Below are 19044 nucleotides of genomic sequence, written 5' to 3'. Positions count from 1 at the left end.
GGGATCTAAACCTCAAACACTTGCAAAATACACAGGTGTTGCTTTTCTAGAATTTAAGAGAGTTCAGTCTTTTGGAATTCTGGAATTCCAGACACCTTTCACTCTTCTGTAGTTATCTCACACATTTGATAGCTTTTGTGTGTGTGATTTATCTTTTTCAAGCTTTTCTGGAGCATACAACTTAGGATACAACTCTCTTTTCTGTTCTAAAAGTTGATCATCATGTCACATATTATGTTGACCCAACTGGCAGGGACAAAAGTGTAATTATACTACAGTATGTTTGTAGAGTAAGGGTGGTTTTCCCAAGGATTCATTCATTAGGTGGAGGTTAGTTAAAGAGTGTAGTGTAGAGTTCTACTGTATTGAATACTTACCAAGTGCCAGGCAGTTGGTGCAGTTAGGTGTTTTATATACATTGTTTTGTTAAATTTAAACAATAGCTACCATATTCTCATTTTTCAAATGGAGTGTTAGAGAAGTTGAACTTGTTCAAGGTTGAACACCAGTAAGAAAGCAGGGACTTGATCAAAGTTTGTCTTGCAACAAGGATGCGTTCTTAACCACTGTATGTCCACTGTATGTGTTGTTATTCCTCTCCATCCTCATTCTTCATCTCTCCATATAGTTATGTGTAAGTATTTGTGAAGCAGTAAATCTAATTACTAAGAATTAACAGTGCCTGTCATTTATACTGAATACTCTTTGAAGCAGATACCAAGAATTTCTTTGGGTCATGCTGAGGCAAATTTTGGATCCTCTAAAAACATAGTTTTGATTTACATGCATATTTAATCATGCCAGGATAAAGCCGATACTTTGAAAGGTAACCAAAACCCTAACAGGATTGGAAAAGCACTGTGTAACTAGGATTTTCAGAACAGATTAATTCAGAGTTTATAGTAGGGCTGGTTCAAGACGTATGGCTGCTGATTTCATTTATATTTATCTTGGAGGCTGTTGTAGAAGAATAAACATCAAATTGCCTCTTTTTGGGGGGGTGGTACGTGGGCCTCTCACTGCTGTGGCCTCTCCCATTGCGGAGCACAGGCTCCGGACGCGCAGGCTCAGCAGCCATGGCTCACGGGCCCAGCCGCTCTGTGGCATGCGGGATCCTCCTGGACCGGGGCACGAACCTGTGTCCCCTGCATCGGCAGGCGGACTCTCAACCACTGCGCCACCAGGGAAGCCCGCCTCATTCTTTTTAATGGCTGCATAGTTTAATTCTTCTGATGGACACTCAAATTTACAGTTTTTGTTATTAAAATTGGTTGCTGCCCTAGGTACTCCCTTACAATCTTGTACACACATTTTTTCACACATGTGTACAGGTGAGTATATCTGTGAAATGAGTTTCTTAAAAATGAAACTGGTTGGATCAAAGGGTGTGTTTGAATTTATTAGCTGTGGCCAGATTTCCCTTCACAGAGATTTTATTTACTCAGACCAGTAAGGGATGAGCAAATGAGCGTCAGTTTCCATGCCCTTGCCAATACTTTGTTGCAGAACTTTTTTTTTTAATCTTTGTCAGTATTGTAAATGAATAGAATCTCATTATGGTTTTAATTTGCATTTCTTTTGTATGAAATTGAGCATCTTTACATGTATTTATGGGCCATTTGTATTTCTTTTCGGAATCTGAGATGCTTTTTTCATCTTATCAGGAGTATTGCTACCTGGTTGACAGTCGTTTGTAAGGTGCTATTTTAAAATGTATGCTTTAAACAACAAGGTCCTACTGTATAACACAGAGAACTATATTCAATATTCAATGATAAACCATAATGGAAAAGAATATATATTTAAAAAGTATGTGTATGTATAACTGAATCACCTTGCTGTACAGCAGAAACTAACACAACATTGTAAATTAACTATACTTCAATTTAAAAAATCATGAGTGGAAAAAATAAAATGCATGCCAATCACAGAGAAGGTAAATTTGAAAAATATACGGTATTATAGAATTGATGAAATTTGGTAACTTTCTATTCTTTGTCCTGTGGTTGGTCGGCCTTTTTCTTACTGAGTTGTATGAGCTTTTAGCAGTTGACATTCTGGATACGAGTTGCAGTTTTTGCCTAGTTTGCCATTTGTTTCCTTGCCTTGTTTATGACATTTCATGCCTTGCAGAAACATGAATTTTATATGTTTAACCACTTTTTAATATTGGATTTTACATCACACCCTGGCCAAGGTTGTTTTAAATAATCCTCCATGTATTCTGTATTCTAATATGTTTTTGTCTTAAACATCTTTGATCAGTCTGGAATTGGGGGGGTGGCGCTGAGGCAGGGAACCTTTTATTACCCCCCACACCCCCTGAGAACACTGTTACCGAGGATTGCTTACCCATACAGTCAGGTATTTTTCTTCATTCCTGCATGGGGGCTTTCTCTGGTTGCGGTGAGTTGGGGCTACTCTGTTGTGGTGCGCGGGCTTCTCATTGTGGTGGCTTGTTGTGGAGCACAGGCTCTAGGGCACGTGGGCTTCAGTAGTTGTGGCACACGGGCTTAGTTGCTCCACGGCATGTGGGATCCTCCCGGACCAGGGCTCGGACCCGTGTCCCCTTATTGGCAGGCAGACTCTCAACCACTGTGCCACCAGGGAAGCCCCAGTCAGTTTTTCATCACTCATAACTTGAGCATTACTTGTTGACATTCATTAAAGTTATGAATAATACATAGTTTATTATTAAAAACTTTTTAAATTTCTGGTGTTCATTTTGCAAAGCATTTATCACCTTTCTGTGGATCTATTTTCCCTTTATGACTTTTCTTTGAATCAGACTACTTGAGATGTTTCAAAAATTATAAATATATGTAAAGAAAACTATAACCAAATAACACGTTTGCAGTACATAATGTTTTAAAGTGCTTTTTTTATATCAGAATTTGTGACATTGGTTGGGATCAGAGTTTGCAGTTGGCTTGTACCATGCCGTCTGTCTGTGCCCATTGACTGCAAAAAATACTTAAGCTAAATTGATAGTACTTAGCACACTGGGTTTTTTGGTTTGTTTTATTATATAGACAGTCCTGGTTGGAAATAGGGACTGTTTCTGACTTGCTCCAAGGATGTTTTTGCCACCATAACCATCTACTTTGCTTAATCTGCCTCTTTTTTTTTTTTTTTTAAGTTTTATTTTAATAGTGCCAAAGACTTTTTTTTTTTCTTTTGACCATGCCACGCGGCTTGCGGTATCTTAGTTCCCAACCGGGGATTGAACCTGGGCCCCCTGCATTGGAAGCTTGGAGTCCTAACCACTGGACCACCAGGGAATACCCTGCGTCTTGTTTAACTTGATTAATTTAGACTAGTGCTTTCCACAAGTTAGCAAGCATCAAAATCATACGAAAGCTTGTTAGAACACAGATTGCTATGCCTCACCTTCAGAATTTTTGATTAAGTAGGTCTGAGGTGAGGCCAGTTCTGTAGTTCTAACCAGTTCCCAGGTGATGCTGATGACTTTTTAAGCTAGTCTTTGTCCTAAGACAGTTAAAAAAACACTGTGGAGAATAGGGTATCCAGTAAAATGTAGAGTTTGGCCGTCCTGTGCAGTTTTTGTTTACTAGTCCATTACTGAAACTTCAAAAATAATGTAATTAAAATTTATTATTGTGACCTCCTATTTTTATGACTCACCCCTTAGTCTGGGTTAAGTATTTTATCACTACTATGAAAGGTAGTAAAACTTGACCTAACTAAAAGAAAATGGTTAGGGTTTTAATAGGACCACCAGTACCTACCTGGTTCTCCCTTTTTTGTGCTCTGTTTCAGGTTACTTTGTTTTTTTTAGCAAAGGGTTTCATACATCTAGCAGTACAGCAAATCACCAGGTAGCTTTTTTATTTATTTATCTGGGACTTGGAGGAGAGTGTGTTAGTGTAGGAGGGGCCTGGGATTGGGAATCAGTACACTGATACCTAGTCTTAGTAAGCTATTTAACTGGTTTTGAGACCTTGGAAAAGTTAACTGCTAGTACTCAGTTTTCTTCACTGGGAAAGCAGCAAATTTGATTGTATCTTTGAGAGATTTTCCAACTTCAAAAATATCTTTTTTCCTGAAGCTCTCTCTGGTTGTACAAACAGCAAGCTTCCCATATTAGCTGCTGATGCAGGAGATAATTAACTGTAACATCTCATAGAATTGGATCACCGGGTGATGATCTAATCAATATTGAACTATTAGGAGTCCGTAGAATCTGGAAGTCAGAGGGTTCAGGTTTAGTTGACCATTTAACTTGGTAATAGGTAATACAAGTTGTTAATAAAAGAAGGCAAATAATAGTTCCATTAATTTAATTTATAATATTTATAAACTGCCATTTGTAACCTTTCCCCTCTTCTCAGAAAAATATGAAAGAATGAGTATTTGGGTTAGCTCTCCTTTTGGATGCCTCGATAGTGTTTTGGTCGTCTTAAGTTTGAGGAATATGAGAAAAGATCAAAATAAAAGGGTGGTTTGTTTTTTTTTTAAGGAGTTTTCAAGTGAAAGTTTGATACTTTAGTGGCTTTTTAATCACAATTTTAATATGTGAAATTAGAATGCATTTTACAGTCTATGAGGGTCTTATAAACAGGTGGAAGTTAGGTGGTTGTCAGTGCTTAAACTTGATCTAGCTGTACAAGGTGTCACTTCAGATAAGTAATATGTATTGCTGTAACTACATATGTTGAGTTCATTTGTTAATTCAAGTATCTTCAAAATACTACACTAGGATTCCATGTTGAAATGAGTTGGCTTGCAAACTGAGCAGTAGAGTGTAAATTTGATAGTATTTAAGCAGATATTTGCTGTTCAAAGAGTGACCAGTTCGGATTTTTTGCCTTGCAAAGCAACAGACAAGAGCTTTGTTGAATCTAAGGAAATTATCCACAAGTAGATGAAACTGTATTAATGTTTTGCTACTGAGATAATGTGCAAAAGGACTGCCCAGCTCATGTCAGTAGTAACATCTGAAGGCAGGAGAAAGCATCACATGTCCTCAAAGAGATCAAAGATATTTCAGAGCATCTAGAGGATAGTGTAGCTGATTCATATACCGTGGTGCACTGTGGTTAAGGCATTGAGTCATAGTTAATTGGCTCTGTTTTTGCTTCATGGTCTTAATATAAAATAATCTTGCAGGTAATGCTGTGTTGATGCCAGGAGTGTGGTAGCTTCCTTTTTAAAATAGGACCAAAGAAGAAAGAAACGTAGCATATAAAGAGTAAAGATGGATTTCTTTGCCAAAAGTCTTAATTTACAGTTAAGTTCAGGTAAAATAAAGAGAAGACTTCATGTGGGTTGTATACTGTCATTTTGCTGAACTTGGTGCTCCAACAGATGGCCTTAGCTAAAAATATCAAGTTGGTCCGTGAAAGATTAGATTAGACTAATTTGTCAAAAATAGAGCCAGAATAGTGAAGTCATAAATGATGACATCAGATTTTTATACTGCTTTTAATTCTGTAAATAAAAACCATGGATTTGTATTTTAACTGAATGACCTGTGACTTCAGCATTTGCAATTTGTCCAGGTGCCAAATGTAGGATAGCATTTCGTGTTAGTGACAGTAGCAGCCAGAATAGAATGGACAGGAGATGGCTGACCCATACAGCCATTCTGCAAACCACCCTTCTGCTGAGTGCCTGAATTACGCATTAGCTGTCTTCTCTTGAGCCATCCCTAAGCCTAGTTTTCCTTTTTGCTTCATTGATACAGCTAATGCCATTTGCCTTTTCTCTTCCATATGTATTTATCAGCATTTCCATAGTGCTAATGCTGCTACTCATTCCATGAATATATTCCTTTTTATGATTCTTTACCATCATTTTATTGAATTGGATGGGGCTGGGGAAAGAAAGATGGTAGACTCGTGCTCTCTTAGTCCTTTTGAACCGGGAGTCTGTTAGCTTAAGTGGGGAGTTATTAGGATTTTAAAGAAATACAACATTTTAGTGCTGTAATGTGATAAAGCAACTTAAAATGGTTTCTTAGTTTTATTCGCAGGTTGAATATTTGTTTTAAATTTTATTTTGTTTTTAAGAAATTTATTTAAGTGACTAATTTTGCTTTGGCATTTGTGTGAAACCATGTGTTATATTCCATCATCAGATTTACCTTGTTTTCTCAATGCATTGCAGTATTACAGGCTCACTTGACAGGATTTGATAATGTATAACTTTGATATATTCACTGAAAAGTTTTTCTGGAAGCTTAATTTTGCAATTGATTATGAAACAATAGCACATTTGGTTTGAATAAGGGTTTAATTTTGACTTATCTGATGTCTTTGCTTTTCATATTTATGTCATGAAGTTTAGTTTTAAAATGCACTAAATGAACCTTAACTAACATGTTCTTTGTCAATACAGGTATATGACTGATGGGATGTTACTTCGTGAAGCTATGAATGATCCTCTCTTGGAGCGTTATGGTGTAATAATTCTTGATGAGGCTCATGAAAGGACATTGGCTACAGATATTCTCATGGGTGTTCTGAAGGAGGTTGTTAGACAGAGATCAGATTTAAAGGTGAATTAATTTATTTGTTTGGTTCTTTAAAAATACCTATATATGTATGTATATATAAAAAACAGGGAGCACATGATGATCACTCTGGTCGACTACAAAAAATAATCACCTGTAAAAGAAGCAACCAATGAGAGTACCTGTAGTGGTTTATCCTTTCTTTCTAATTTACCTTGCTGTGTCTTTTAGACTTGAAGTATGTATTTTTGGTAATGCCTTTTTAAGCCAAACATTTTTGGTAATGTATTTTTAGTAATATATTTTTTAGTAATGTATTTTTAGGAATGTATTTTTAAGCCAAATCTTTTGTTTCTAACCCACCTAGTTTTTTGTTTTGTTTTGTTTTAAATGATCTAATGGTGTTTTTAAGCCTTCTGCTCACCCTGACTTTATTAAGTACAGGGAACGCCTTCATTAAGGATCAAATCTTTGTCCTTGTCCCAACACAAACATGCTCATTATAACTCGTAACGTTGGAGAGTGGAATAACTATACCCAGAATAAACCACTCCTTAGAAATGCCTTCCCTAAACCTAGGGTCTTGTGTGTGTTTGTTTGTTTTTCTGTCCCTTATACCACTTAGACCCTGGCCAGTGTTACTTTGTTGATAAGGGCTTAAAACTGACTGAATATGCTAACTTTTTTGTCTCCCCAAGTTTATGAAGTTTCCCTTTTGCATTGTCTGTGTGTGTGTATGTGTGTACCATTCATTGGAACTTAGTATCGTGTGTTAGTGTATGTGTTACAGAGGGTTTGTATACTAGGCAGAAAGATTCTGGGTCTTAAGAAAAATTGATATTGAGTATGATTTGGCTTATATATATTAAATGTATGCTTTTAAAGAATATACTTGAATAACTATATGAGTACTGTCATTATTGATTAAACCTTATGAGCTACTGAAATTTTTCGGTAGGAACTCAAAGTAGAAATTAAGAACTCTGTAGTGGAATGTTTAAGGGGGGAGCCTTCTATTTAAGTACGTTTTTAATGGGTCATATAATGTCATAATTTAAATAAAAGGAGGGTGACTACACGGTCATGCAACCCTGTACCTGAACAACCTTTTTTCACTGTGGCTTTTACAGCAGTATAGAAAGCCTCTGTTTTAGAAATTTTTCTGAAGAGCATATGCTTAATAAAGATGGTTTGGAAGAATGGAGAAATACTGTGTTTTGTTTTGTTTTTGCGCTTTCTTCCTGTTTTCCCCTATGTGCAAGGTTGTCATGTTTTGTTTTAATAACATAGCTGCAATCATACTACATATTTATGTTGTGTTTTACCAATCCCTTTTACATAACATGTAATTATATAAACTTTGGTTTTTAAGGTGTTCCTTCATGAACATGTATTCTAGTTTATTTATTGGATGCCAGGTTTATTCCTACTTTTTAAAAATGTAAATAGTTTACTATAGTATAGCTTTTCTGTATTTGATTTTTTTAATCACAATTTATTTAGGCATATTGACATATTTGGAGCAGTAAACATTACTCTTCTGTTTTTTACTTTAAAACCACGTAAGGATCTTTGAAGACAGCTTCACTTAATTTACTGTTTTCTTTTCAGGTTATAGTTATGAGCGCTACTCTAGATGCAGGAAAATTCCAGATCTACTTTGATAACTGTCCTCTCTTAACTATTCCTGGGCGTACACATCCTGTTGAGATCTTTTATACTCCCGAACCAGAGAGAGATTATCTTGAAGCAGCAATTCGAACCGTGATCCAGATTCATATGTGTGAAGAGGAGGAGGGAGATCTTCTACTTTTCTTAACTGGTCAAGAGGTATTGTCATTATTTGCTTCATTATTTATATTGTTTCTATTAGGCAACAACTTTAAGAACTTGGCATATATTAACCATATATTTCTTACGCCAGTATTTAAAGTTTTTCTTCAACCTGATTGTATATATATATGAAATAATTAACTCCTTTTATCTGTGTACTCTAGGAATACCCTTTTATACTATTAGTCTTTGTGTTCTGGTTAATTACGCTAAGAATATTAAATGCTTTTAGAATTTCAAGATTTAGCGATTGTAGTCTCAACTTTGGAGAGACCTGGGTGGTGAGTAGTGTTGTGTTAATTTGCAATTTTGCTGAGGTATGAATTTGAATCACAGGTAATGTGAAATCTGGTTATTATAGTCAGTAATTTAGTTTGTAAGTGAACTCAGGTAACTCAAGTGCCCATCTACCATCAAAACAAATGTGTGTGTTTTGTTTTTGTCTTCTTGCATGTGTTTACTGAGGATTGGAAGGAATCACTGAAATTCCTTACTTAGAATTTACATCATTTTTAAGATAGGAATTTTATTCTCAGATGCAGCATTTTCTAAACTCATATCCAACAGGATGTTTACAGGTGTGCTGAAAAATTCTTGATGGCTAAATAAGCTCAGTGAAAGCTGTGTGGATAAAATAGTTTTAGAAAGCCTTTTTCTAGAGGTTTTCTTAAAGCTTGTCATTTGCTATAGTAGGCTTTGTGGATTTTCTAGAACTTGCTTCTCAAACTAATATATGTGCTGATCACTTAGAAAACTTGTAGATTCTGATTCAGTAGGTCAGGTAGGGCCTAAGATTCTATTCCTAGCAAGGTTCTAGCTATTCCATTACAACTTTCTTCATATCTGGAAATGTTCTGTATCTGTGCTGTTCATTCACCTCCACTAGAATGTGAACTGTTATTTGCGTTCAGTCTGCAGGGATGCTTGATATATAATATTTGATCAAATGCTGTTGCATTAAGAGCTATAAATGTTGAGTAATTTTTTTATCCTTGCATTTTTTCAGTATTTGTCCATATGATTTATTATTTCTGTCCCATTGGCCATAGTTTTTTCTGTAGAGCAGGGTTTTTCGACCATAGCACTATTTATGTTGTAGGTTGATTAATTCTTTGCTGTGGGTACCCCATGCATTGTAGGATGTTTCTTAGTGTCTCTGGCCTTTACGCATTAGATGCAGTTACACTCCCCCAGTCTGTAGACATTGCCACATGTCCTCTGGGGGTGCAAAATCATTCGCAGTAGAGAATCATACTTGTTCTTTTGGGAAGAAAGGTGGGTTGCAAATTCCGTTTTACAGATAGATCTCTGTACGTATTAGTCTTCCTTTGTATGCATTTTGAATGGAAGAATTTTTATATATATTTTGTAAGCAAGAGTACCAAATGCTTTTTAGATAGCATGTAACCAGTGTTTATCTTATAATGCAATGTTGAGGCTGTTGTATTCATTTTGTTCTTTTGTGTATGGTCTCTATAGTTTCTCACTTCCTCCAAAGTGCATAGCATGTTTTTTTAACGGCTATTCAAAGTAGTCATTATGTTCAGATAGACAAGCATATTAGAATTCTATCAAAAATATCAGGTGGCCTTATGGAGACGACCTGAGATGCTTTTCTATGAGTTAAATTTCTGTGGTTGATACTTTGGCAGCTACCCCACAGCTGGGGAAAGGAAGGGAATAAGCCCCAAGGTTTTCAAATGTGTGTATCTTTCAGTAAAGTATTACTGTAATTGAACTAGGTTTACCTGTGTCCTGTTGCATTTTTAAGTTTCCTTTAGAAGACTAATGAAGTCTTGAAGAATGTAAAGACCTTTAAGGAGAAGGTAGCAATACTACTATTCCTCATGTCTGTGAACCTGTTATTTTTACTTGGTCAGTTCAGTGGTAGATTCTGGGAAATCAGTACTCCTGTCTCCATAAATTTGAATAGCATCCATAAATTTTAGCTATCTTGACATTTAAAAATGATGACCATGTTACCATTTTGACCACGTAAACAGTTGTGTTTCTATAGTCCCTTGAGTTAATTTGGGAGGGGAGAGACCAGTTTTTAATTGATGAAAGGTTGGAAAACATGTGAATTCTAGAATGTGTATTATTTTTTTGTTAATCCATTAAATCAGGTGTTCCTAGAAGAACTCCTTAGAGGGGCTGTGCTACTGAATTAGATAAGAATGATTATAATTGAAATATCAATTGTAGATGCTTAAAGTTGTTGAAACCTTCATCTTTAAGCAGTACATTCTTTTTAATTTCACTGAGTCTTTTCTACATGCAGGAGTTGAGATTCATTAAATTAGTAGGGTCTAAATTAATTTACTAACATACATATTGATGCTTTTGGAGCTGAAAGTCTTTCCTGAATTCAGAAACTCTTAAACTTTTGTCTCAGTTCTCAATCCATGACTAAGCAGAAGGTTGCATTGTGCTGATGAATGTTAATAAGCTTTGTGGTCTTCAGAACTGACAGTGTTGACTCTGGAAGTTTGGTTAAATTTAGGGAAAATTTTGTTGCCGAGTTTAAAAGCATAGTGTTTAGAACTTCATATAAAAACATAAATGGTGTGGCATTTTTGTTCCCCTCTTCTCTTTAGAGTAGTCTTTATATCCCGTGCAATAGTGATTTTGTTTTAGCTCCATACATGCTTAGCAAATACTTTCAGTACTTCCAAGTAAAATAATCTTGTTAAAATTTCTGGAGTCTGCAAATGCATGATTTGGGGCACTTTTAATTTTCTATATAAAATCTGGGATTTGGTGGGTTCGGACCATTTATTTTCCAGTCGAATATATTATAGAATTAACAAAATTGAAAATACTGGTGTCAGTTTTCCTATAAGATATGTAGTATATAAAATCTAGTTTTGGATTTACATTCAGTTTTTTTTGCGGGGGTGGGGAAGAGGTCTAATTTTGTATTTGTATACCAGCAGGGGGCATTCTAATCTAGGTACAGCATTTGAAAGCAGTTTTTTTTGGTAAAAATATTTGTTTCATTTGTTATATTTTTTTCAGTGAATAGCAAACTTTCATTTTCGTTTGGAAACTTTAGATCTCAAAGGAAACTATTACATCAAATACTTAGTAGTAATTTTCTGTGTCAAAATTTTCAAGACCTTATCTGTTATTCAAGAAAACTGGTATGTTTGAAATTGATGAAAAAAACCCTTTTTTTTGTTGTTCTTAAGTACCCAAAATCTTTGTATTCTTTAACATGGAAACAGTTGCACTTTGATTTACAATCATTTCAAGGAAAATTATTCTAGCTTGATTATAATATACAATAAATTAACCTGATAAATGTTTAAAAATCATTCTGTCTATTGAATAAAAGATAATTTGTCAATAAGGGTAACTTCTGGTTGAGATTATTGGACAAACTGCCAAATCATTTAGCATACTTCTGAGTTTAACTAAATCAAAGCTTCTGTAAAATTTAAAATTGGCTCCCTTCCCATTTTCAAGTCCCTTTGCCATCCTCTATAGCCTCCATCTACCTGTCGCTCACACACTCTCAGTATTCATTGTGTGTCCTCTCTTTAAAACTGGGTTTGAATGCAAATGTATTGGAATCGTTTTCTGTAGTAGGGAAATTTTTGAAGAGGCTCTAAGATATTTGGGTTAACCTAGTTCTTAAATATCTATGTTGATACTGTAGAGGTGTGTGTTCTCATTAAGCACAATGAAGCAAATCTTCCATATAATTGCATTAGTGATACGTGACATTAAAGCCTAATTGGCTTGTTTAAAATATCTAGCACATCAATTTCTTTTAGATTGTGAAAATTGAAAAGGTTATGAGTGCAGTTAAATATTCCTGGGTGAGAAATTTCAATTTTAGTACAGTTTGTTGAGAATTAATTAGGATATCGAGTCTAAGAAAAAAGGGTGTGGAATGCCAATAAGGCAATTTTGTGTTTATTTGACTACAGAAATCAGTTTCTTGGATTATTTTTGGAAATCCCAGTGAAATTTGCTAAATTAATTTTGATTATTAAAATGAAAATAAGCTGCATAGAACTAGGATTATGATAAATACTTAAAATGTTTCAGTGTGTATTCATTTTATTTTCAAACTCAAACTTTTGTAGGAAATTGATGAAGCCTGTAAGAGAATAAAGCGTGAGGTTGATGACTTGGGCCCTGAAGTTGGTGACATTAAAATCATTCCACTGTACTCTACACTCCCACCTCAGCAGCAGCAACGCATTTTTGAGCCTCCGCCTCCAAAAAAGCAGAACGGAGCAATTGGAAGAAAGGTAGCATTGAAATGTTCTCTATAAACATTGCATTAATGCCGAAAGATTTGTCTGTGAGATATCAAACTATATTGAATTACAAAGGAGTAAGTTATGGGTGATTGTCATCTGAATTGTATGCTACAAAGTTACCTGTATTTCCAAAGTAAATAGAAAGAAATGTATTTGAGTAGAGTTTTGCATATCTTTTGACCTTAGAGTAAGAGCAGATACTGCTTCCCTCTCTCCCCAGAAGTTCCTCCTTAGCAAATGGAAGGTTGATTGGGGTGAGGAAGACAGCCAAATGTCTTCCTCCCCATTAAATCACTTGGCAAAAACTAAGTAGTTTTTTCTTCAGTGCCTTGGCTTCTGCCTAGAATTTTTGTCAAGACCTAACCAAATGTCATGTCTGTAGGTATGAAGTGTTGACTGCACAGATCTCTAATAACAGCAACACTAATCACACTGCGTAAATATTTGGATTTCTTGAGGGCAGGAACTGTGGATCCTTTTGGTGTGGATATCTGCCTGGCACAGGAAGGGAGCCAGGGATATTCCAGCCTTGTTTCTGGGTGCGCTGTGTGGGGGGGAATGTATAGGAAGGAGATCTGAGTTTGATACAGGCAGCTATGCTTTTATTTTTTAAGAGATGGAGATTCTGTTAGTTCCTTTGAAAATAAGATTGCATTGTTTGAAAAGGTTGGAAAACCACTAGAGTCAACTTGGCTTCTAAAAAGCCCAGCCATTTATTAGGCTATATAATAAGCTACATGTGAATTTTGGTACGATTCTTGATCTGGTTTTAAAGTTTGCATATTTTAAAGTGGGTATAGTTGATTACCTTCATCACCTTGGGGAGATGATTGTCAGGGATTAAGCTTATTGTATACAGGGTATCTAGAACAGTCTAGGCCCTCGTGGCAACTGTTACACATTTCTTGAGTTTATTCATGTAGAAAAGTCTTAGGAAATATTACTCACTTATGACTTGCTTGTCAGTCAGATTTGGGATTTATTGCTTTCTTATGTCTGTATTCTAGCCTAACAGATGCACAATTTTTTTTTGCTGTATTTTTTCGATCTTTTTTCCCAACATTTTTGATGATTGTTGGAAAATTACAAATTATAAAGATATTTAAATGTATCATGGTTAATTATCTCTTCACATGGCTGTGTAAAAGTTAAATGAACCAGATACATTTTTCAAATGGAAAGAACTTACTGAAAAGATAGGCAACACCAGCGTAGTGGTATATAAATTAACAGGAGATTGATAGGGGAAAATATTAGGTTTTGAGTTTTTCATAGATCAACAAGAGTAGTGAATATGACTTTTAAAAAAAATAGTCTGATCATAGCTTCATTATGTTCAACATTACAATTATTTTTGTCATAGTGCTGTCTCTAGAATATGTTTTAAAATATTTTCTGTTTATGTTCATTCAGAACTTCGGGGGACAGTTTTAAGTGATAACTTCAGTATATAATTTTGAAGTTGATTTGTTGACTGAAAAGTACTCATTCTCTGTGGAGTTTTTAACTTCACTCTTTGTCAGTGGATGTATATAAAAGTAGCTGTTTTGTAAACATTTTCTATAGTAAAGAGGAGTTAGTACATCCTCCAGGCAGGTGATTTAATTTTTTCTTGAAATCATGCACTTTGTGTATCTGCATTCGTTTTAATTTTAAAATGGTGTTTTTATTTATCTTTGAGTAAAATTGGCTTACAGCAAGATTTGCCATGTTTGTCTTTTCATGTAGTTCTCTTCATTCCATTTTGAGTTACTTTGAGAACTACTGGGCGCACACATTAAAACTTCATATCTGAGCTCTTTGCTCTGTTAATACTAGTATATTGGAAGTTTAGGTTCAGTCTGGTGTCAGTCCAGTACATGGTACATTTTGTAGACTCTACAACCAAAGCCCATGGAATAGAATGAGTTGTTTGGTTTTTTAAAACTATTGCTTTTCATGTTCTTGTAAATCCTAGGATATTTAGGAGAATTTTGTCTTTCTGAAAAGAGTGATTCAGCAGCAGTTGGATATATGTGTGATGGCCACAGATGTTGAGAGGAGGCCATTGGAGTTCCCAGGGCTTGGGCTCACCTTGGGATCCCATCTCAGCCTTTTAATTCAGAATCAAAACTAAGGGACACAGTGCTATTTCATCATCCACTAATGATGTTTCATTCAGCTGAAGCTGTAGGATCTCTTGTTGGGAAATCATGTTATCTCCTGGCGTGAGTCAGCTTCATCTTAGAGGTTGAGAAGAGTGCTGTCATGGCCTCCCTGGATGATCCCAGGGGAGGGAGGACTTCCCTTGGCAATTGGTGCATTATTCTTTATGAGGAAAGGCACATTGAAGCCCAGCATGTTTAAGGGAAAGTGAACAATTTTTATAGAAATTTATAGAGGAGGATTCACTCAACAAATCATGTATTTTGAAGCTGGTCAGGGAAGGTGGGAGTGCCAGCTGAAAACCTGACACTGTTGAAATGCACTAAGGCCAAGCAGTGACTGGCAGGTGAGATGAGCAAGTGACCATCAGACCCAGGGCTTGGCAGGTTCAGTTAGAATAGAAGAAGGGATTGGTGGGATTGGGAAAAGAAGAAGGGTAAGAATTAAGATGCACACAGGTTACATGAGAGAATGTGGGTGGATACCAGATACTGAATACCAGTAAGAACTGGTGTTCAGTTGCTATTTTCCTGTTCTCTTTTTTAAATGCTACAACTTTGGTAATATCCTATTTATATTATAAAATAAAGAACTAGAGGCCAAGGCTTGATTCTTTTGTCATGAATTCATTAATTAAACATAACTGTGCCAGTTACTAGAATGGGACTTTATTCAAGAGTGCTGTCACTGACTGATACTCAGTTCATTTAAAATTACAGGGAGGGATAAATTGGGAGATTGGAATTGACATATACACACTATTATATATAAAATAGATAACTAATAAGGACCTACTGTATAACACAGGGAACTCTACTTAATACTCTATAATGATCTATATGGGAAAAGAATCTAAAAAAGAGTGGATATATGTATATGTAAACTGTACAGCAGAAAGTAATTCAGTGTTGTAAATCAACCATACTCCAATTTAAAAAAAATAAAGAGTGTGACAAAGCACAAAAATAAATAAATAAATAAATAAAATTACATAGGAACACTTAGGGGTTTACAGTCTGCTTCCATTGTGAAACAAAATACTATTTGATTCATGTTTTTGTTAAATTACTGTATATTCAAGCACTTTTTGTAAGGTAGTACCTTATTTGTTATCTTACTCATTGTATTAATTTATGCAAAATAGGGTTCCTAATAGGATTGTGGTAAAGCTGATAACAAAACAGCTTTTTGGTACCAAAGTTTTTAAATGTAGGCTATATTAAATGTAATCTTTTATGGGCACTGGGTACTTAACTAGTATTCCTTTTACAAATAGTTACTGAGTTCTTTTTATGTGGACTTGTAACATAGCACCAATGGTAAACTTTCAAGTTTTTAATCAAGAAAGGTTGACGGCTTCCCCGGTGGCGCAGTGGTTAAGAATCCGCCTGCCAATGCAGGGGACACAGGTTCAAGCCCTGTTCCGGGAAGATCCCACATGCTGCGGAGCAGCTAAGCTCATGCGCCACAACTACTGAGTCTGCACTCTAGAGCCCGTGAGCCACAACTACTGAAGCCCACGTGCCTAGAGCCCATGCTCTGCAACAAGAGAAGCCACCACAATGAGAAGCCTGTGCACCACAACGAGAGTAGCCCCCACTTGCCGCAACTAGAGAAAAGCCCATGCGCAGCAATGAAGACCCAACACAGCCAAAAATAAATAAATATATATATATATTGTTTTAAAAGAAAGGTTGAGAACACAATTCATAAAATTTATGTGAGGGTGGAGACTTTTACCTGTTTTGATCATGCTTGACATTTGTTCAAATATTTGACTTTAAGCTAAAGCTACAGTGGTTTTGTACATGCATGAAAGTTTACTCATCAGTAAGTCACTTGTATGCATTTTTTGACTAAGACTTATAGCTGTTGTTTTATATAGATTTGGTGTTATTAAAAATCCAGCAACTATTTTTGTTTTTATTTAGTTTTCATTAATTTTGTCCATACAAATAGCTGATTTTTCTGTAGCTTATCTTAGAGTTTACTAATTAACAATGTATGCTCAGAGCATACATACTCAATAAAAAAGAGAAATGGCCCTTGTGGAGATGGCTCTATAGTTTTAAAGAGAGGCTTAATAATACACTATCTGAAGATAACTTAGTGTGGTGCTGCTGGGACATTTACATACAAGCTAATGTCCTCACTGAATTGGAGACCCCACCGAGTTCCCTAGGGACTAAAAATCCAAATTTGTTTAACCTAAATGCATTACCATGTCCAAATAGAATTCAAGTAGAGCAACTCAAGTACTTTGAAATGGAATTATTGAAATAAATCAATGTGGATTCCATTAGAAGGCAGATTATTGAGGAAGAAAGGGATAAATCTAGCTGAGAGTTTATTCTTAACACGTATAATATAAAAAGATTAGAATTGGCATCGCCAGACTTTTTGTCATAGTGTTTATTCTATAGGGTTATTTACCTGAAATAATTCCTTTGCAAGTGAGGTTTGAACACTCTTTAAGACTCTTTGAACACTTATTGCCAAGCTACAGTCTAGAAAGCTTATAACATATATATTCCTGTTGGTAATATGTAAGTCCCTTGACAAATTCAGTATCACCGTGTTATGACCACTTCCTAATTAGATCATGTGCCACTTAACACATCTAGAACATACTTAGGGCTTGCCTCACTCACCCCACTGCTAAGGTTCCAAGACAGCTAGATAACTTTTATCGTCTCATTTATTTCTCTGTTCTTTTGTAATCTGTGGGTGTGTATGTTTTATTTAGCTTTAGTTAGTAGTATTTATCCAGCTCTAGTGGTAGAGTCAGTAGAAATACCTCCCTCAGAGTTGTACAGTTTGTTATATGAGTGTTCCCCATATTTGTCCAAAAACCCACCTCTCATAGGGTAGGTAGGTCCTACTCAAAAAATTTTTTTTATCACCTTAAAGCTTTTTAACCAATTTACTTTTTAAATCTTTGGTAGAAGTCTAAAGACCATGCTTCTCTAGGTCTTTTTATGCTTGTATTTCAGAGTGTGACTTTGGATGGCAGTTGACTTTATCATCAGTAATGACACGGAGCTTGCCAAAGTTGGTGTAATCACCTGATTCTTAAACGCTTGTGAAATCACACATCCACATCACCTTATAAGGTGGTGTATGATTTGTCACACACATACCCAGAGAAAACACATGAACACCAAGTGAAATTATTTGGTGGACAAAAATTGTTTTTAAATAACTCAAAGGGTTAATCACATCAATACATTTTTATTACATTGAGTATATTTTGTTGTATTAGAAATACGTGAAATGTTTTTTTTCCCCCAAAATATGTTTTTTTGTTTGTTCATTTGTTTGTTTTTTCGGTATGCGGGCCTCTCACTGTTGTGGCTTCTCCTGTTGCGGAGCACAGGCTCCGGACACGCAGGCTCAGCGGCCATGGCTCACGGGCCCATCCGCTCCACAGCATGTGGGATCTTCCCGGACCGGGGCACGAACCCGTGTCCCCTGCATCAGCAGGCGGACTCTCAACCACTGCGTCACCAGGGAAGCCCCCCCCCAAAATATGTTTTAAACATCTATCTAGAAGTACAACATTTATCCATAATGGCAACCATTTTCACCCCAGAATAACAGAAAACCACAAGACCTCTTATGTAATCACAGGCATGTAGTTTGTGATTCTGTATAATTTATAAGGGCTTTCCACATTCATTATCTAAGTTTATATCTTAAAATTCTGTCTCAGCTAGACTAGTATACAAGAGTTATAAAAGGAAATTAAAGCTTGGGGGTGTTAAAACCTCTCCACTCTTACTTAGCTATTTAGGTTTGATTCCTGGCTTTGCCACCTACCCCTGCTCCTTCCACTACAACACACTGACTTTGTAGAAGAATATTAAATAAACTCGGGTTATATTTATTCAAGTTCACCTGTTAACCTTGTTTATGCTTGCTTCAGCTCTAATTATTGAATGTGCGTGTCTTCGAAATGTTCTGGAAAATATATTTCATTAGCATCAAACCACTTACGGTTTATTGTCCATTTGCTAGTTAGCAGTCTTTTCAACTGACCAATGCACAAAGGGAGCGTTTTGGTCTTAGACATGTAAGTGATTCTAGAATATTATCCTGTTAGTGATGCTCTAGTAATCTTTTTTTAATATATATAAATTTATTTATTTATTTTTGGCTGTGTTGGGTCTTCGTTGCTGTGCGCAGGCTTTCTCTGGTTGCGGCGAGCGGGGGCTACTCTTTGTTATGGTGCTCGGGCTTCTCATTGCGGTGGCTTCTCTTGTTGAAGAGCATGGGCTCTAGGCGCATGGGCTTCAGTAGTTTTGGCTCGCAGGCTCT

General features: G+C 35.9%; 1 protein-coding gene across 1 annotated transcript in view; it reads left to right on the top strand.

Annotated features, from left to right (window-relative positions):
- The window catches only part of DHX15 (DEAH-box helicase 15), a 52268-nt gene that overhangs the window by 18149 nt on the left and 15075 nt on the right, over positions 1–19044 (top strand). Inside the window, exons 4-6 of the mRNA XM_079703993.1 lie at positions 6361–6520; positions 8087–8305; positions 12403–12570. Of these exons, the coding sequence (XP_079560119.1) occupies positions 6361–6520; positions 8087–8305; positions 12403–12570 (547 nt within the window). The remainder of the gene's footprint in view (positions 1–6360; positions 6521–8086; positions 8306–12402; positions 12571–19044) is intronic.

The sequence above is a fragment of the Hyperoodon ampullatus genome, assembly GCF_949752795.1.
Source record: "Hyperoodon ampullatus genome assembly, chromosome: 1".
NCBI classification, from domain to species: domain Eukaryota; kingdom Metazoa; phylum Chordata; class Mammalia; order Artiodactyla; family Ziphiidae; genus Hyperoodon; species Hyperoodon ampullatus.
This window is presented reverse-complemented; position numbering and strand designations above follow the sequence as displayed.